This window comes from Astatotilapia calliptera, chromosome 19 (assembly GCF_900246225.1).
Source record: "Astatotilapia calliptera chromosome 19, fAstCal1.2, whole genome shotgun sequence".
NCBI lineage: Eukaryota > Metazoa > Chordata > Actinopteri > Cichliformes > Cichlidae > Astatotilapia > Astatotilapia calliptera.
The window spans coordinates 6,655,052-6,676,335 of NC_039320.1; the positions used below are offsets into that span (position 1 = coordinate 6,655,052).

Sequence of the window (21,284 nt, forward strand, 5' to 3'; positions counted from 1 at the left end):
GAAGTCTTTTCTTTCACCGCTCGTGGTTTTATAACACACCAAGGCACGCTGTGCACAGAAGATAATTAAAGACAGCTAAAATAAACATGGAGATATCACTTCATCAGCATGCCCGACTCTCCTTCCTCCTCTTCCCCTTCCTAACACTCTATCCTTTCCTGCCTCCTTCCCTGCCTTCCTTCCTCCCTCCCTTGCCCCCTCCCTTTTCTCTCTGGCAGAGCTAATTCCCTCTTCAGATGGTGCGGCTCTCATTTGCATACTTATCAAAGTGTTTGGACTATCCGACAGAAGCTGTAGGAAGGTGGGGTCATTAATATGTTAATTAGCCCCTTCGCTCCATCCTTTTTCTCCCCCCGCCTTTTAGATGCTGGCGCACCATCCGTATCCTCCACCTCTCTCAGCCTTTGAATGTTTGAATACCCTCAGAGGCCCTGCAAATACCATAAGACTCTGCAGACATGCACACACAGGGCTTAGGTTCACAACGACGTATAGAGAGTGCGTTTGCATGCATGCAGACAAATACACATCTGTGCTGTTGGATTAGCAACGTTTGAGTTTTGCATAGGAAATTTTAGCACTGTGTAATGATGTGGTTACAAAATTGAGCAAATATTATCAATCTTTGCCGTCAAGACAAGTTTGTCTATCTCAGTCACGGTGATGTCTGAATTTTAAGTAAGTGGAAGATGATATGTTTTCTTTTCATTATTATCAAACACAAAATTAAAGACAAATGTAAAATATATGTCTAAAGTAAGACTCTATTATTATTATTAGCACTCTGAGCTAACTATTTCCTAAAGAAAACACTGAGTGTTAATGCTAAGCCAAGCTTAGAAGTAACAATCAAGCCACTGAGTTGACTTGGAGGCGGTTCTGGTTGATATTCCCACCTGACCTGCTCAGAATCAGCTCATTTAAATTTTTAGCATTTTTAACACAATATATGCAAAATCTTACCTTGATACAATGAATAATTTCTGGGGTCCTTGAGTGTTTTTAATTTTTTTAAATCTTTGAAGGTCCCTGTACGGCACTTAATCTGGGATGATTGGGGGCTTGTCCGGGATCTTTGAACCCTGTCTGGTTTGTTGAAATGAAATTGTATTTGTTTTTCTGCGTGCACACTTGAAGTGGCTTTGGTTTTTAGTTTTGTGAATAATATTCTTTGGAGTGTCTTGTAGGTTTTGATCTGTGTTTTAGATTGATTTGCTGTTTGAGAGCTCCTTTGAGTGATTCATAATCAGTATTTCTACTTAGGCATGTTTGAGAACCTGGGCGCACATTGCCTTGGAAGCATTTCACTTGTTGGTTACCTTTTGGTTCTTGTGGAATCGAGTTCCCAGTCCCACCATCTGCTCGGGTTAAGTCTGTAGGTGTATGTTGTGGTGTGTTAATGTTGGTCCTGGTTTATTTCTTATTTCAGACCAGCATAAGCAAACCTGTTCTGGTTGTCATTGCATTTGTGGAAGCCTGTACTCCCAGTTATACTGACTGACATGAATAGACACGGTGTATTAAAAATCCCGAAAGTTCTGAAGTACAGTTTAATAATTGTATTCCCATGGCACTGTCACATTTATTTAAAAAATCACTTCATCAGGGAGCTAAACAGATTTCAAACAAACAACGAATCACCTAACTTGTAGACTGTGAAGGAGGCCAAACTGGTTTCCTATGAGCTCAAAATATTTGTCGTATTGAAATAAAAAACCAAGTCCCATCAGTCCATCTATTTGTATTTATCACGTGTTTGTATAGAAATACAGGCTTATTGGGCTTGTTGCTATCAGGCACCATGACTTTCAACCCGGAGACTGTGCTTTGAGTATCATCTCTGATCAATTTCAACTCAACCGCTCCATAAAGCATCATTTATTCTGGGTCGAGAGTGCCCTCTATGGAGCAGAAAGTCCAGACAGTGGGAGTTCCCCTTTGCAGGTATAGCAGTCATACACTGCGTATGAAATATAGATGAAGCCGCCACAATGTTGCTTCGTAAAATCCTGTTTTGAGTGTTCTGGCTGTTGCCATCTTAGCTTTTTGAAGACCTTCCGGTCCTTTTTGACTGTAATGGGATCATAATTTCCTAAATGAACATCATGTCATATTCAATAAGACTAGAAATAAACCATAAATGCATCAGGAGTCTTTAATGTTTACTGAGCTCACAGATCCATGAGCAGCAGGTTCGTTTTATACAATCTGACGAGTCATCCCTGCTGGACATTGGCTTCAGTTTTCAGACTCTGAAGTGTCACATACCCAAACCCTAACCCGGCTTTTAATTACACTCTGTGGCAGAAATAGGTTGTAATGGTAGCCCACCTCTGAGGCTGAAGCTCGTGTAAAGCTTCACTCTGAGTGCAGTGCCAGCCTTCAGCAGGACGCCGTTAATGAAGAATATGTCCTGTACATAAAGGTTGGAGGTCAGAAGTGGAGTCATTCAGCAGCAGCAGCAGGACACCTTGTTAACTCAGACTTATCTGCTCACGAGCAGAGGTTAATGGGTCTGTTCTAACAAGGTTTCTATGGTTAGTCAACACTGATACAGGTGACTGAAGAAGATGCTGGCAGTAATTAAAAATGACAAGGGGAAGTTATCAGCAAATGTTGGCGCAAGGCATCTTGGGAATTGCTGTCCTTGATGCTATTTAAACTCTGTGGTTTGAGCACTAGAATCCACATAATCGTAGCGTTTATTCAGCCGTACGCTGGCAAACAAAGGCATGTGGTTCCTGAACGCGAGGCTTGAAAATAAATCAACATTTTTGTGTGGAAACAGAAAGGTAAGCAGCAGCAGAGACAGACTGTTACAACATCCTGCTCACCGGATTTGATTTCAGCTTTTCAAGGACTTGAACAAACAGGATTCACTGAACGCACTCACTTTAGGGAGACTTTCTTTCATGCTTTCACCTCTGGCTTCTGCCATTGTTTTCACAGAGATACCTGCAGTAAATTGGGCATAAACATCAAGAAGTGTTGTTTTCCAGCCCTCGTTCTTTTAAACGTTCTCGTAGAACAGGCCGTTTTGATATTGATGAGCGAAGAATGAGGACGGTAGGAAGGGAAAGGCAAAGAGATTAGGCGAAACAAAAGGTGAGATGAGAGAGCGCTCACCTTGTTCTAAGCAGCAATAAAAGCCTCGCTAATCCACCTGGCCTTGCCTCTGAGGACATATTTCTCTGTGTGCCAAACGGAGAGGGTGTTCAATTCAACCCACACAGGGCAGACTTAATAATTACTCTCGCTTTGAACGCAATTTCCTGGCTGTGGGGAATGATTGACAGATTGTATCCATGGTGTCAGGGGGGCCAGCCACGCCCACCCTGACTAAGGTAGAAATTAGAGAGCAGCAGGAGCTAAATTACACCTTAGCAGAGACCTCTGGCAGGAGGACAGGAGGGGAAGCATGATGAATGAGAAAAAGATCAGAACGGAAAGGTAGCGGGTGAGTCGCGTGGGAGCACGGAGATGATTGGAGGAATGGCTCGGAAATACATTTGAGGCACACGCACGCACACACACGGATGCTGGTAGACACACAAAGGCTCGCGCTGAGGTAATGGGTCTGCAGTACTATTGGAGTGCAAAGGGAGAGACACTTAAATGCCATCTCTGCAGTTGGGATGCTATTTACTCCCTCTCCCTTGCACACAGCCGTCTCTGCTCTCTCCACTATGTCATGCTCTCAAAGCACTCAGACTGATATGAGAGCAGCGAGCGGCCGGCAGAGTGGCACAATGAGTCTTCGGGTATCTACAGTGGAGGAGCTCAACAACAGCAGGAAGTGCACAGAAAGAGTGACGGATCGCTGCAAAGCAGAGAATAAATCTGCAGCGTCCCTCTGAAGAACCTCATTTACTCGTAACGTAGAGAAAAGACCCAAAGAATGATCTGCTTCCACAAATATCCTCTTCCTTTGTGATTAAAAACACATCGGTTATCACGAGCACTTCAAAAGTGAGACGTTCCTTCGTTGCCTCCAGCAGTTTGTGGGCTGATTTCTAAGTGAAGGACGAATTGAATGAAGCCTGTTTTCCCACCAGGAATTTGATTTCCAGGTGAAAACCACAGCCAAACATTGAACGTCCAATATTTGAAGGGCGGGGTTAATGACTTTCACTGTCCATTTGCAGGCGCTCTAATACAGGCTCGAGGTCAGCTGTTTCATCCAACCTCCCAAACTGTCCGACCTGATTATTTCATTATGAACTACGACCGTGATGAAAATAAGCAAAGCAAAATGAAATGCTAACCTGATGTGTTACACTAAAGCAGAACAGTACTGACTTTGTCCTGCACTAAATCAATGACTTCTCTGTAGTAATAGTCAGTAGCAGTACAGGCCAATCAGACAGCAAGCTGCAGCTGTTCAACCCCGTCACACCAAAACTGTCCCTGAGTAACATCTGGAAACTACTCAGCCTCATCTTGTCTCACTGTTTGACACATTTTGTTATGTAGGCCGTCTGAAAATAGCCTACAAGCTGCTGAATCTACAATGTGAAATTCTCTAACAGGAAATTCTAAGTTACAAATACCCACCTTAACCATAATATTTAGATTCAGCTAATTGGACTTTCTCATGGTTTGTCACGTATCGTGTCACGCTGTCATCTACGTTGGATGCAGTTCAACCAGGAAACTTGAGTTGTGAGTGGTTGATTTCTGCGCTCGCTAGCAGAGTACTGTGGTCGTAGTTTGCTTGGAAGATGCAGACTTGTCTGCAAACACTTGCTGAGTGGCAGCGAAACACCAAAAAGTCACGCAAACTGAAAATGAGACAGTTCGCCTTCAAAATAAAAGCTTTTCAGAGTTTCACTTGAGATCGTTAATTTTTGTGTACAAATTCCATGCAAACTGGTGGTGACCACGGCAACCGTAGCTGCCAAAGGAAAGAGGTTTTTGCCAAATGGGTGGAGAATAGAAACTGGTGACCACTGTTTGGCAGGCAGTTGCAGAGCAGTCTTTGGACAGGTTACATGGTTAGTGACAAGTTCTGGGTTTTGAGCCATAAGTGACCATATTTGGATCAGAGGGTGGAGTCCTACTTTCAGCTCCATTCACAGATACTAATCTAATCAGTCCGCAGTAACATCCAGACAAAAATTCACTCAGCGAAACTGGAGCTCGGACTTGTTGGACCATCTCTCAGTATAATTAGCTGCACAGCAGCCATGTTAGTCAGATATTATATTGGTCAGATGCTTTAAAAATACTCCAAAAGGAACAAACCAGTGTTTGTATGTAGACCTGTTTATTTCTGCTGTAAGGTTGGACATTTTAACATGGGAGTCTACAGGGACTGATTATATTTGAAACACAGCTTCAAGTGGCCATTAGAGGAACTGCAGCTTCACTTTTCACCCCCAGAGGTTGCTGCTTTGTGCCAAACCACTTATTCCTCCTGATGGTCTGATGGTCCACTAGGAGTCAGATGGTGTACTGTAGGTTTACCTCTATCTGGGTAAAGTGCTTCCATCCTGGCTTTAAGGACCCTCGACTGGAGCAGAGCCTTCAGAACAGGCTCTTCACCTGAAGAAAGAGAGGGGACAGAGGCGAGGGGCAGCTCACTGACACACATTCGCATCCACATCTACATCGGCGCTCTTAATGCGATCACACACGCACACGCACAACCTACTTCACATGTAGAGCAGCATTCCCAGCTGAGTGCCGCTCTCCAACCTGGCAATTTGAGCGGAAAGAGAATCCAGCTAAAGTACACAGGGCGTCATGCTGATTTCACAACAGGGGGGTTGAATGGCAGAATGGCCTCACTACAGCCCTCGTTACTGATCTGGCAAGATCCGACTCATCTGTTTCAATAGCACTCTATCATTTGCACTTATGTGTGCATGCACAAGTGGAGGCAGATTGCACGAGTCCAAATTGTTCACTGGAAATGCTGCTTCTATGTGACGCAGGACCAATTTCACGCAGTCAAACCTGCACGCCACGAGCGAGCGACGAGCACACGGAAACGCGTACCCACAGCAACATCTGACGGGGATGTTTTTGGGTGACATTTAGTTTCTAGGTTGCACAAGATGCTTGTATAAATGAATCATGAGTGAATCTGTGAGGTGTGAATAATAGATGGGAGGAGAGGTAAAAACAAAGGAGTGCTGTTATTATTTGTTAATAAGACACTCTGGAGCATCACTAACTAGATCTCATTACCTCCGTAGTCACAGGCATGTATACACACACATTTTCCCACACACCACATGCCAAACTCATGCACAAGTCTCTCATCCTGCATGACTATTTTTACCTGTGAAGCCTGCCGTTGCCTAGCGCTCTGTAATTACAGCCCACACTCCACCAATGAGTGATTAGAAGCAATGATGGATGGGTTAACGCTGTCACCTTAGGATGCCATGGTGCTGAGCTAATTATACGAGCGTACACGTGTCACATACCTGATAGCCCTCTCAGCCTTCTGCCATAACTCTGGAACAGGTGCGATAAAGGTGGACGATGTGTCTCCTGTTAATCTGCAGATAAGGCATGATGAAGTAACGCCGCAGCTGATTAATAGATCTCCGTGGCTCCTAAATGAGTTCCTTTGGTGTCACTTGGCACTTTAAATTTGCCTCATCAAACATCTGCTCCTGCGGCGTTACCATTTGTAGGCGGCCACGAGTTTTCCACTTAAAGCCAGCGCCCTGATTTCATCATCATCATCATCATCATCATCCTGTGTGAAAACACTGCCAAAATATATTTGGAGATTTTCACAATTTCAGTTTTTCTTTTCACCGCCTGAAAAGCTATGGATTTCCTGTCATATATGGACTTTCTGTCTCTGCATAGACAATGTCTGTGCAGGATGGAGATGGAGCGCGCGCCTACTTATACATGCAAAGTGTGTGCGTGCAGACGGGGGATGTGAGGGGTTGCGTTTATGATTGCCACGACTGCAGCTGGGGCTGTGGGCTGAGTAATTGCCTGTCTTGGTAGGGGGAGCGTGGTAGCGAGCTAAAAGTCAAGTGCTCTCTTCCTGCTGTAGACCTCATTTGGATTCCACATAGCTAGCTAGCAAGCTAACGCCAGCCTTGGGCCTGTATTATTCATAGCTTGACAGATAGCGCTCACTAAAAGCATTGGAAGTGGGCCAGGTGGTGATGGAGCGACAGGGGAAGCAGCAACACTGCACCTCGCTCTCTGCCTGGCAGGAAGAGAAACAGATATGGAAATTGAAGATACAATGGAGCAGCAGAGAGATGAGCAGCTTTAACAGAAACAGGGAAATGCTAAGTGGGATCGGTACAGAGATGAAGAGAGTGAAGAGGTGAAGAGGGGACGAAAGGAATCAGACAGAATTATCTGAAGGCCGCGTGAAGCTAAAGGACAGTGCAACTACAAGACATTAAAGCAAAGATAGAAGACGAGCGAGCTCACCGCAAAATGGAGAGAAGACAGAAGCAGAGTGACTGTGAAGAGAGAACGAGGCAGCCATCCACCCCCGCCAAGCTCAGGAACCCCTCTGCCTCCATGTGCAGAACCAGATAAGGTCGCATTAATCAAAATCTGCCACTTCCCCTTCCAAAAAAACACCGTCTCTGCCATCAGCCCCCCTCTGTGATGTATCTGTCACCGAAACAGAAATTTCCATATTTAATGGGAAAGCTTTATATCACCAAAAAGACAGTGTGGGCTGAGGGTGAAAGAACAGAGTCGGTCGGATCTGTCAGCTCTGTCATTAGCTTCTACACTTTAGACTTCATGTGGAGCCTCGGGGTTCATTCGGTTTGGCTCCGACGCAATTGTTATCATTCCCACAGTATGATGACGGAGCCGGTCAGACATCGGTCGCTGTCACGTGCAACCAGAGGAACTATGGTGTAAACAGCGCATTATAAGGTTACTATTTCCTGTTCCTGTGCCTACTGCACGTCAGAGCAGTGAGTCCTTTTTCACTCAGTGAACTCCTTCATGTGAAAATGTGCCCGTTTTAATTCATTTTAAACTAGATTTGATTCAGCTTTACGCTTACTTCACCAGTTAGTATGTATTTAGTTTACCACATGTGAACAGTCACAACCCTTTACTGCTCCATTTAACAGCTATTCACTTTGTTAAATCACCATTTTCAAAGGTTCAGTCAATATGTTTTAGCTAACTATTCCACTATTATTAGCTGTTAGCTATTCTTCTAGCAGGCAGTGTTCCAGTCTCTGGAAGCAGGATGAACTCCGCTTGACATCAAGTCACTGAAACAGGTGAACATAGTTGACTGTACAAAGTGTGACCATTATTGTCTTAATCCCCCGTAGATATGAACAGTTAGCCATGTCACAGAGCTCAAAGCCTTTTAACTCTGCTGTGGCTTTATTGCTATTAATATATTTGAAGGAAAACCTCATTAACAGCTGTTTTTATCTTAGCCACAACAAGCATATGACTTTGTGGAATTTGGTGCATCATTGGAAATTAAATACTTTATACACTTTTTAAAATTCGATCAGCCTTAAACATCTGCAGCGGTAATATTGATCCATGTAACACTGGTGTGGGACATTTGTAGAATAATTACTATTATTATAATCATATTATTACTACTATTATTAATAATTGCTTTTACTTTGAATGCGTTATGTGCAGTTTGCCAATAATGCAGTTTTTTTATGCAGGGAGGTGTTTTCATCGTGTTTTATTTGCTCCATATCAGTCTGATATGATTCTTTAATTGTGCAGAAATGTGAGGATGCAGCTGAAAATGATGAGACAGGATTATTAAGTTGTTTTAATTCTGGTCATTTTTATGTTGTTGAAAATTGGAGGAAGATGGGAGGGGCTTAAATCATAATGTTAGCTGGTTGTTTCAGTCATCTAGTGTTGGTCAACAGTTATGACTGATATTAGCAGCACTACTTTTAGCGAGTTCACCATTTCTGTCACTTTTTACATGAGTGCATTTTGGCTGTTTCCACTGTGTATCCTTTACTTTTAGGCAGCTTTCAGCTCTTCATGTTTACTCAGTTGTTAAACTGTAATTTCTCGTTTTGTGAGATAAGTTGAATTTATCAGCCTAGGATACTGCAGACGTACCCCCTGGGGTATTGGTAGGCCTAAATTCCTGTGTGAGAGAATAACTGTGCATTTTTCTGCTGTCTGTTGTTTCCTTGTATGAACCTTTAATGCATTTTAAAAAAGCCTTTGAAAGCATTTCAAAGCCAGGGCTGCTAAATGTACAGTGGCACACACATGCGACTTCCTTTTTGATGACATTTGTTTATTCCCCCTTATTTGCCTCCTGTGCATATTATGACAAGCCTGCAGACTACCTTTCTGACATCACCCGGCGTCAGATAAACAGGTGGTGTTTATGCTTTTTTCATCCTCTTTTTTCTTCTTTTTTAATAACCGCATCCCTGAGGAAAGACATCAAAGGGAATAACAGATCATGTGCGATGAGCGCGGAGCGTGCCAGGGGGACATGATGGGCATGAAGAGGGGAGGCGGGGGGCAGGCAGCTGCTCAGGGCCAGCTTCAGGCCCGGGCACATCCTGACCCCTAACCCCTGAACCCACCACCAGCCCTCCCTTCCCCCCCGCCTGCCTCCTCTGGCCAGCCCTTCCCTTAGAGCAGCTGCCAACTAAATTACATCAATGTCAAAAAGCCCTCCTCCTCCTCCACTGCTGGAGAGACAGGGCTTAGTAAACATGGCACAGAGTGGGAATCACAATGAAACACACAAAGGGCAGACGCTTTATTCTGAACGCCAGTATTCGGTAAAAGATGAGGCTGGTGTTTCTTGTTATTGTCGACAAATCTCACGAAAAGAGCGAAAGCAGCCGTGCGTCGGTGCATCCATACGTTCTCTGTTCTCCAGCTGCTCCGTGGCTCTCAGCAGAAAGTCTGCTGGTTCCTGCTGGAGATGGAAATCTGGAGAAATGGGACATGAAGATGTGCACTTTGATTTAAAAAGACAGCTTCGTGCTGCAGGTTTTAGCAGTATATCCAGTATAAGGAACAAATCTGCTCATCCGAATAAATGGGCTAACCACGAGAAGGAGCTCCTTTCCAAAATGGCAGATAGGCCAGCAGCTAACTCACCGGCTTCCCTGTGCGCTCCTCTGAGTTGAGGGTGATTGATTGAAGTCATTACGCTTGTGGAGAGACTCCTTACCTGGCTAATCCAGGAGTGATTTTAGCTGCAGCATGACAGATAGCCACATTACACCCCCTGATTCTGCTGCCCGATGAGCTCCCTGCCTCCAGCTCTGCTGGAACATTATGCAGAGTAGCTTGTACGATAAACACAGATCAATAATCGACCAAATCTCCGACCTCGGAGTTAATTCAGGGGCCTCGAAACACAAATACTTCATGATATATGATAAATACTGCATTTGTGCTCAGAGTATTTAGTTATTTACTCACAATGAGGTACACAGTAAGTGAAAATCACATGTCATTGTAGTTATTTCAGCTTCAGTCCAAAAGACTTTTTAAGCAATTTAAATGTTCACAGCGAGGAAAACCCGACAGTTGTGCTAAAGTCACGGCGAGCTGCAGTCACCTCCATGCTTTGTTGTAGGCTGGTCACAGAGCTGATGTTAGATATTAATTTTCATCTGTTCAGATTTATACAAATGGTCAAAATCACCCACACGAACATCATCGACAACCAACAGGAGCTCTTCTGTTTCCCCACAGAGCTTCTGCAGCATCTTCTTTTTCTTTTCGTTTTTCCAGAACGAACCACAGCAGACACAAAAGCTGCTTCTGCTTCTGAATTTCCACCAGAAGCATGAAGGGAAATCATCTTAAAGGGACTTTAGCTGCAAAAAGTGACCCCGTAAGATCCTATATCTCTGCAAAATCCTCTACTCTCTGATTAAAAACTGACTCTTGGCTGTCTTTAGATGTCTTCCAGTGTGTGGTAGGCATTAGTTTAACGTAACCCAACAGGACAAAGAACAACCATTGCAGCTCTGAAGCTATAAATTTCCTCCTTCAACTCTTTCGGCATTTCATGTGGTACAACGAGAAAAACCCTGGCCCGTCTTGTCCCATCACAGCCCCATAAAAGCTCCATAATAAAGACACGGAGATGCTCCTCGCTCAAGCGTGGTGCTCAGGCTGATAAGATGAAAGGACTCAGTCCACCATCTCCCAGTAGAGAATCATGGCCTTAAACTTGGAGGTGCAAATGTTTGGACCAGCTTCTTCACACTCGACCGCATGCAGATGGACACACCATGATGCAGAAAGCACCTGTCCATGAAGACCACAAACAGGACTGTGGACAAGTAGCAAACACCCACCCAGAGCCAAACAGCCACTGAAAGCATGCTTGACTTTGGGTCAAGGACACAGATTTATGTCACAAACCTGACCAAAGTTGAATCTACATGTAATGCAGTCAGATCAACGCTGCATAGCTATCGACCCAAACTGTATTAGCAGTGTCCAGGAAAAAGAAAAGAAGTCCAGCTGCCTCCGTGACCTGGATGACTGAGCACCGTGCACACACATGTACCAGGAGATGTTAGCGTATGAGACCACGGCAATGACACTGAGCATTTTAGGAATGAGGGCGACTGCAGGGAGATGTTGCTCAGCACACGTGAGGCTGATTTCTCGCCACTGTTGTGCGTCTCAGCCGAGCTGAGCTCCCGGGCTCTCGCCAGGCTCGGGATAAAGGAGGAGACTCGACAGGCAGCGGGGAGTAAGGACACCAGCCAAGGCTCGGATAAAATCAAGAGCAAGAGTTAACGGCAAGAGTCGAGGCAGAGCAAGTGGAGTATTTGACTAAAAGTTGGGTTTAGTAGCTGCAGGCTGCACGTTAGAGCTGCAGCAGCGAGCAGACATGAGCAGAGAGTCTTTGGGGGCCCGCTGCCTCTCAGCCTCTCCACCGCCGCGCCCGCTGTCTGAAATCATTTAAATTACCGGCTGAAGAAACGGGGACTGTGGCATGTTAATGCTTCCTGGAGAAACGAAACACGAAAAGATTACAGTTAAATGATGCTTTCATTATTAACGCGTGTGCGTAAATCCAAGTGGACATGGAACCGCAACACCTACAAACATCATGTAAGTTTCCCTGACAGTGAGGATTATTCCAAGACCGCTGCTCCGAAGTAATTTTTCATGAGCTTTAGGACAGTCTGACAGTTATTCTGCTGAATCTGTGTGTGTGTGTTGGGGTGTGAATGGGTGATAGCAGCTGATATCCAAGCTGGAGCCAGAAAACGCCCCAAATTGCAGCGTCTGCCATGCGCTGAGCCTCCTGCACCGAGACGCTGCCTTTTGTTCTCGGCTGCTCGCGGGAGAAGCCTGACAGCTCTGAAATGATCCTCTCTCCTCTTTCACACTCTCACACACACACACAACTCTTCTTCTCATTTCAACTCTGCTGCCATAGATTCTCCATATTTCTGCACACACACAGAAGACTGGAGGACATGCATGCAAACATGCACAGAAACATACATTCTCCCTCTGCCTCCCTCCTATAGCCTCCCATTTTGCTCCCCCATTTGCTCTGCCTCCCTCTCATTTTTCCTTTCTCCTCGCTGGCTGGCGGTGAGGATGGTGAATCCCTCATGGATTTCTGGAGGGTATCACCATGGAGACAGGGCTCTGCCACACATGTCTATAGATCCTCCTGCTGGATAGGGAGCACAGTTAGAGGTGGTGCATTCCCTCCATCTCTGCTGTGCTCTGTGGAGGCAGACAGAGAGGCTGCGAAGAATGAGAAAATGGGAAAGGAGGTGGAAATATGGGAGGAAATCCACGGAGCTGAGTGTTTCTTTAACGGTTCTCAAACGATACTGAACATCAAGAACATTCTATGCTGCTCTTTAAAGGGCTCTGCGTGACGTTAAGAGAACATCTACATGTTAGTTCCTTTACATTACATTTAGTGTGTTTCAGGTTCCCACGTGGTTCCTCATTGGCCCTTTGGGAACATTTTGTTCAGGACTTCATAAGAATCTTCTTCTAGCTATTGGAAATGCTCAGTGCAGCACTACACACAAGACATGTGGGACCTACAAAGAACGTTCCCTCATGGTTCCCCACTGGTCCAGGTCGGTCCTATGCAGACGTTCCCTGTAGAGTTTAAAAGGGAATTCTGTTTTTCCTGTTTTAAACTACATGGATGACATTTGGGATGTTTAGAGAATATTCCAAGTGGTTCCATGAGAACAATAACGTACTGAGCATGTGCACATATGAGGCTCAGCTGTTCTTATTTAAACTTTCCAGTTGTTTTGTTTGTTAGTCTCAACGTAACATGGATGGTGAATTTGGGATGTTCAGGCGGTGTTCCCACATGGATCCATCATTCCCATGAGAGCGGTCAGGAAAGGGTGTTCAAAAACTTCCATATTAAATTTCTTTATTGGTGACATTACACAGAGGACATCAGCATATGTTTCCACATTGGACACGTGAGAACATCTCAAACATTCGCATATGGCTCCAAGTCGGTCTCATGAAATCGTTCTTATGTGACATTTGTTTCGATAATGTTCCTGTATGGTTCCCGATGGGTGACGCTGAGAGGTTTCGAGGACTTAATCAGGATGTTCACATATGGATCTAAGCTGCTCGTTTAATGTGCGTTTAAGAGGATGTCCAGTTCTGTTTATTCATGGGTCACATGACAGCGTAACACAGAGGACACCTTCAGGATGGACGCCTGTTGGTAAAATAAGAAAATCCCTTTGAGAAGTCAAGAACATTTAATATTGTCTCAGTACAACGCTGCAGTGTCAAAGGTCAGCTATGTGCACATGAAAACAAAAAAGTCCCCACTTTTAGATGACGCTGCATGTGTTTGTTTTTTTTGTGCAGGATTACACAGGAGATATTTGGGAGCATTTAAAAGACCTGATGGGGTCTGAGTTTGTGCTTATTTCATGAACAACGAGGGGACAGTCAAGTTGTTCTCGGGATTTTCAGGGAACCAGTCTTAAAGTTCCCTTTCAGGTTCCCCAGGATGTTTGGAGAACCTTTAGTTCTGCTCACGATGCGGAGGCAGACACTCAGTGGACTTTTGGACGTTCTAGAAATATTTAGGAGACGTTCCCTTTCCACAGAGTGTCTGCATCGAGCAACTTCACAATTTAGACTCCCGGGATGTTTTGGGAATGTTTGCTGGCAGAATGGATGTTGCCTAATGTTCCAGAAAATTCCCAATCACAGTGCTGTGTTCTTTAAAGAACAGTGGGATGACAGACATCAAAAGTGTTCGTCCCTGTAGGTCACGACACTGAAGTTCGGTAACCTTTTTAGAACCTTCTGTGACTCTAAATGAGGATGAAGGATGCTGACCTGTAATGTTATTCTAAAATATGAGCCGAGAAAGGAGCCGGGGTGAAAACAGACAGAGAGATTTGAGGTGGGAATGTTTGGTGACAAGAGGAGATGACGAGGGAGAGAGGGAAAAAGCAGCAGCAGCTGCCTCATCCGTGCGTCACGGAGACAAATAGTGTGTGATGCTAATGACTGGCTAAAGCTTTTGCCCCTGCTGCGAACAGCCGCTAATATGACTGCTAATAAAGGCACCGTGGAACGCTGTCGCATTCCAGCAGTCGCTCAACTGTCACCCAAAATTAGCCAAACAGGAGCTCTCCCTCTCCTGCCGCCACCCTCCCCCCCGCCTCACATTAAATCGCAGAGAATGGGGCCCTCTCCGTATCCAAAAGGTTTCTTTTCTGCATTAAAAGGCCACTTGTTCACACTGTAATAGAATTTGTTCCATCTTCTAATGCCAAGGATGCCCACTCCATGAAATATGAAGTGGTCTTTTTGTGATCTGAGGCTCTTTTCTTCTTTGATTACTACCTCTCGTACGGCTCACTCTTCTTGGAGGACTTTGTGATGCTGCCGGGGGGACAAAAGCAAAAGCAAACTCAGGATGGTGCAGTATTTTCTCATCGCCTTCCTTTGTCTGCACAGTGACTGCAGAATTTCTTTTTAATTATTTCTGGAATTTTAATTGCCAAGTGAAGCGAGTGGGATGCAGTGCCTGTGATGACGAACGTCGCAGCCAAGGTCACACAGCGATGGAGCCAGGGAACGTGGGATGGCCGAGCTGCGGAGGCTTCCTGTGGCTTAGTCATCGTAGGGCAAACAAACCTTTCACCGTGTCACAACGAGCTGACGGCTCAGGGACGAGAGGACACCTGAGAGCCGGGCGCTCTGTATGCAGCGCTCCTCAACGGCAGCGTGATTAAAAGTCATTTACATAAGAATCTGTGTGGCTGCTCTCAGCGAGCCGGAGCTCTTTAATGGCATCCAAATGTCTGTTGGACCGTAGGCGGAACTTTCAGCAGCGTCAGGTTTTAAAGCTTGTTCACGCTCTGCTAAAAGGCATCCCTGTTTGTACAAGCCTGACCCGAAATAATGAAGCGCACTCGACTCCTTTTAAAACTACAATGAAAAATACACAAGCCAGCAGTTATTATTTGCTATCCATTAGCTGATGTTGCAGAGCAATTATAGCAATTCAACAGCATTGTTTTGATTCAGGTGTAGTCACATTAATACCTGTCAGCCACTGAGCCGGCGCTGAATGCTTGACAGCAAACACCAAGTCAAACGTGCTCCGTGCAGCATTTTCAGGTATTAAACGCTTTTTTATTGCCAATTTGTGAACACAGGATAACGCAGTCTAAAATACGAGACATTGCCCAACTTTTGTTTGTCTGAAAATCCAGGAGATAAAAGGCTCACGTTCGTTCCCCGAGAGCCTCGCTGCAGTGCTTCCCAACACTGAGCGACGCTGGCTAACGTAAGCTTAGCAATAGAGCCGACTAATCAGGACGTCACCAAACGACCGCAGCAGACTCCACAAAAACCAACACTGGTAGCTTCAGAGGCTTCAGATGAATACAGAGAGCTAGCTAAAGCCTCGGTCACTCAGGCCTGAGCACTGACTGATAGCCGCCACTTGCTAGGGGAAAATGAACCAACTGGCTGCAACTGGTTCCTGGTGGTACCTGTGAAATAGATGGTGAGACTCCGATAATGCAAGCCTAGAGACCAGTCAGTAATCCCATGGTAACCACCAGTCGCTAGGGAAAAATATATATTCCCTGCCTGGTTGCTGGAGGTGAAATAGGCTGCAAATCCTCTGCTGTCGTCGCCTGTAGTTTTCTAAAAAACGCTGTGAAAACATTGATGCAAACTGGAAACAGTGACCATTTACCTTCAAAGTAAAAGATGCACCTATTGAAAATGCTTAGTGTCAGCGGTGACGCTAGACTTTTACTTTGAAGGAGAACATCTCAGTTTCTGGTTTGCGTTGCACTTTTTCGAGCTTCACTTCAACTCAGAGAGCACGAGTCAAGTGTTTGCAGATCAGTCTGCATCTTCCATGCAAAATGTGCATGTCAGCAGCGGCAGTGTGTGAGCAACCAAAGCAATAACATCGAGGGTTTTGGTGCTGCACACTCTTTGCAACCCAGTTCACTTGGCAACAGCCAGCGACCTCAAGCAACCACTCACCAACCATTCACCAACCACTCACCAACCATTCACCAATCAGAGGCGTATGTGACTGAGGCCTCAGCCCATCTGCTGTGTTTTGGGGAGGGGCGGAGCTGCTGTCAGGGGCGCTGCTTTGAGTGGATAAGGTGGACACTTGTAGTTTCAGCATGTCAAAGGCTGCTTTGTTGTGTCTACACTGACACTTGGGCAAACAGTTTTTATGCTCTCTCAGCTGCAGGACAACATACATGACATAGAGAACACGCAGGCCGACGGTATCCTGCACACGGTGCTGCACTGGTCGCCTGCAGGACTGCTTCACTGCTAAAATAAAGGTGGAACTGCAGGACTAGAAGACAGAGGGAGGGAGGAGGGGTGAGGTGTTTATCTGCTTTTCACACCGCTCCCCCACTCCCCCCACTCCTCCCACTCACCTATCCCCCCCTCCTGCCAGCCCGCCTGCCTTGGCAGCCGCTAACCTGCTGGGACCGGCCCTTGATTTATTTGGAGAGGGCGCTGGAACAGAGGGGCTGGGATGAGTGGCATTTTAATGTGCTTTTGAGATGTTTGGTCACAAGCACTATTGATCACTGTGCTGCAGCACGCCACCGCCCCCTCCCTCACTGTCCTGCAGACCTTCTCGCTGCCCTGGGGGAGAGGTTGTCAGGCAGGGAATGAGTTTCCATGTGGGCTTAGATTAATGAAATGAGCCCCCTGGTTGCGGGGGGTGCAGGGGGTCAGACCATTAAGGAATTTCAGGGCTGGGCGAGATTGAGCCTGCCAGCTGACTGACTGATGGGCGAAAGAAAGAAAGAGAGAGCACAAGGGAGAGGATATTGGATGAAGCAGAGGAAGAGAGGAAACAAAAAGGGGTACCTGAGACCGTCTGACCACTGCGATGAGTTTTTCCCAGCACAAAAGTAGCTCACAGCGACTAACAGTTGCCATTTTCTCCCCTCGCGTGCCGCCTGTGCCATTCGTTCACATCAGGTCCCACTCTAAGTAGCGCAGAACCCGGGGAAACATCCAGAGGTTGTAAAAATGGGAGCCAGGGATATTTCACAGCCGAGTGAACATGCCCAAAGCGTGTTTAGCTCTCTCGCACTCGGGCCTGGACAGGGGGTTTATTTGATGGCCAAAACACTCAGCAGAACTCATCATAATTCTGACTGTGTGGTGCTTTTGTTCTAACGTGCCAAATGTGCGTGCGCAGCCACGACACACACAAACGGTCGCACACACGGGCGGCTCGGGGGGCCCAGTAGGAGTCGGGACTCTCCGAGGTTTGATGAATCAAATGGATTAAGCCCCTGTGATCAATAGCCGGGGCAAATACACAGATTATCAGATTATCAGATTAGGATCTGTCCCCCTGCTGCCGGGGGGAGCCGGAGAATACATTAAAACCCGAGGTGCCTCGGCAAGATTCAATTAATCAGGCTACAGGTTGTCTGTTTCCCCTTACAGTCAATTCCAGACAGGCAGATGTGTTTTGCTTCACTTGGGAACAAGGACATATCAGTTTGGAACAAAGTGTTTGCAGGGCATGCACAGTGATTTTCTCCTGCCGGAAGAGCAAACTGATGGTACCTGAATATCAATGAATGTGGAAACTAAACCAGATCTTCTGCTTTTTGTTTCCCTGCACAGATAGAGAGTCGACATCTTTGCGTTTTGTTGTTTATCAGTTAATGAGTGCGTGTCTAATTAAGGCCGTTTGGGCAAAGTTTGATCTTCTGAATATTTCTTTGCTCCTGAGCGATGTACTATATAACCACAGCGTCGCAGCACAGGCCCCGGCACAAACCAGAGTGAACGTTTATGGGCAGGTGGTGCTAACGGCTAACGGCTGCCCTCTTATCTCTCCTCTGCAGTGTGTACGGCTGCCCTCTGGCCAAGAAGAGGAAGAGCATAGACAGACAAACCTTGGAAACATCCCCAAAGAGGAGCACCTACCTTGATGACATGGACAACTCCACAATGGAGGAGTGCTACGAGACGGACGGAACCGAGGAGATGGATGACCGGGAGGAAGAGGAGGAGGAAGGAGCTGTAGAGGATGAGGAGGAGGAGGGGGAAGTGGAGGAGGAGGAAGAGGAGGAGGTAGAAGCCTACATGGACTACAATGTAGAGCAAATGGAGCACGAGGACGGGGAGGTGGAGACAGGGGATGGAGAGGGGGAAGAGGAAGCAGAGGAGGAGGAGGTAGAGGTGGAGCAGGAAGAAGAAGAGGAGGGTGATGAAGGAAGGGTGGTGGAGGCAGAAGAGGAGGAGGAGGAAGGAGTAGAAGAGGTGGATTATGAAGACGGAGAGGAGGAGGAAGGAGAGCAGAATCAAGGGCAAGGTGAGAGCACCGTCATTTCCACCTGTTATTGTTATTGATGATTAATTATTGATATAACGTGTTAGGCATAATGGGTAAGAGTACCTTCAGTGAAGGGTTTAAAGGCACGTTTTAATGCCACTTTCCACTGAAGCAGCGGCTGTGCAGGTCCAGCCGGCCTCACAGGCAGCAGCTTACTGCTGCACAACAACTCCCATCGTTGTGTTTGAGGTGGGAGGTTGTGCCAGTTCTCATTTTCACACACACTGCCTCAGAGGAGGTGAGTCCTCTGACTCCATGGAGAATGACATTTTGGTCTGGTTCTGTGCATTTCCACCCCTAAAACACTGGTGCCAGTACTGCTGTTAGTGGATATGGGAGGGGTGACTGGAAGAAACTCATCAGTGATTCACAGATGCAGCCCACAGACTCTGTCCTCCATGACATAAAGTATCCAAACAGTTATCAAGTCTGTCAAAATGTAGGCTAGTTCGTCTGGTTATAGAAACGTTGTCACAGTGGAAACACACCCTGCAGCAGCGGCCCCCCAGCCTTTTTTGCCCCACAGATGGTTTAATGTCACGCAATATTTTCACGACCGGCCTTTAAGGTGTTGCGGATAAACACAACAAAATAAAACAATATGACCGAGACAAAAACTGTGGTATTTGGTAAATATAATAGTAAACATGAATTCACTGTGTAATTGTGTAGCTTTATTAGCAGCGTCCTTCTGAAATGCACCAACAACACTGACAGTAACATCCTCCTCTCTGCCCCTCCTCTCTTCCCCTGTCAGGTCGCTATGGTAACGCGTAAATATTTATTTCAAAATAAGACGAACAACTACAACACAGGAAACTGAATTAACGATAAAAACCCTGAAAACCATAAATTTCACACCCGTGAGTTGGTACCAAACGACTCAGGGGCCGGTCTGTGGCCCAGGGGGTTGGGGACCACAGGTCCAGTGGACACGGTGCCTGATCTAGAACTGGTTCCATGTATTTCTGCCTCAAAAAGACCAGCGCCAGGCCCAAACAGCTGGAACACGTTTGCTCGGCTCAAAGCTGGAACCGAGGTTACGCATGTAACCAAAAGTCAGTGGCGAATGAAAGGGCAGCTAGTAACTTCACCAGTGACTGCCAGATGCAGCTCACGGATGTTAGTCACCATTTCTTCCCATGGAATTTGCAGGAAATTCTGGTGCTAATGCTACAAACCTGTAGCAAAAATAGCCATCAACAGGTGAGACAGGTAACAAAGCATGTGTTTGAATAAATAACGTTTTAGTGTCTCTGCATTAATTGGAAGGTTAAAATTTCACTCAGCACAAAGGCTGATCATGGCAGGAAGATTATAAACGAATGCAGGCACTGTGTTCCCATCATTGCCATGTTGGTTATTTTGAACTATGCCTAATGAGCTATAGGGAGCATAGGCATTAAAGTGACCTGCAGCATACCCACCTTTATTGTTCCTTTTTTCCACTCAGTTAAGACATAAACTACAAAATAAGCATCGTGTTTTACTCAGTAAGACTTTAAACCAGCGACTGAGACCAGAAACGTATCAGAGCAGTGTTTATTGAGCTGAGATGTGAGGCCGGCAGCAGGCTCGCTTTCATGTAGACTTCTATACAGGGAGTGCAGAATTATTAGGCAAATGAGTATTTTGTCCACTTCATCCTCTTCATGCATGTTGTCTTACTCCAAGCTGTATAGGCTCGAAAGCCTACTACCAATTAAGCATATTAGGTGATGTGCATCTCTGTAATGAGAAGGGGTGTGGTCTAATGACATCGACACCCTATATCAGGTGTGCATAATTATTAGGCAACGTCCTTTCCTTTTACAAAATGGGTCAAAAGAAGGACTTGACAGGCTCAGAAAAGTCAAAAATAGTGAGATATCTTGCAGAGGGATGCAGCAGTCTCAAAATTGCAAAGCTTCTGAAGCGTGATCATCGAACAATCAAGCGTTTCATTCAAAATAGTCAACAGGGTCGCAAGAAGCGTGTGGAAAAACCAAGGCGCCAAATAACTGCCCATGAACTGAGAAAAGTCAAGCGTGCAGCTGCCAAGATGCCACTTGCCACCAGTTTGGCCATATTTCAGAGCTGCAACATCACTGGAGTGCCCAAAAGCACAAGGTGTGCAATACTCAGAGACATGGCCAAGGTAAGAAAGGCTGAAAGACGACCACCACTGAACAAGACACACAAGCTGAAACGTCAAGACTGGGCCAAGAAATATCTCAAGACTGGTTTTTCTAAGGTTTTATGGACTGATGAAATGAGAGGGAGTCTTGATGGGCCAGATGGATGGGCCCGTGGCTGGATTGGTAAAGGGCAGAGAGCTCCAGTCCGACTCAGACGCCAGCAAGGTGGAGGTGGAGTACTGGTTTGGGCTGGTATCATCAAAGATGAGCTTGTGGGGCCTTTTCAGGTCGAGGATGGAGTCAAGCTCAACTCCCAGTCCTACTGCCAGTTTCTGGAA

The 21,284-nt window shown here is 46.0% G+C and overlaps 1 protein-coding gene across 4 annotated transcripts in view; it reads left to right on the forward strand.

The window, feature by feature from the left end:
• LOC113012716 (myelin transcription factor 1-like protein) overlaps positions 1 to 21,284 on the forward strand; it is a 112,995-nt gene that overhangs the window by 52,937 nt on the left and 38,774 nt on the right. For all 4 annotated transcript variants that reach the window (XM_026153014.1, XM_026153013.1, XM_026153012.1 and 1 more), the window contains one exon: positions 18,339 to 18,808. In XM_026153014.1, coding sequence (XP_026008799.1) covers positions 18,339 to 18,808 — 470 coding nt within the window. The remainder of the gene's footprint in view (positions 1 to 18,338; positions 18,809 to 21,284) is intronic.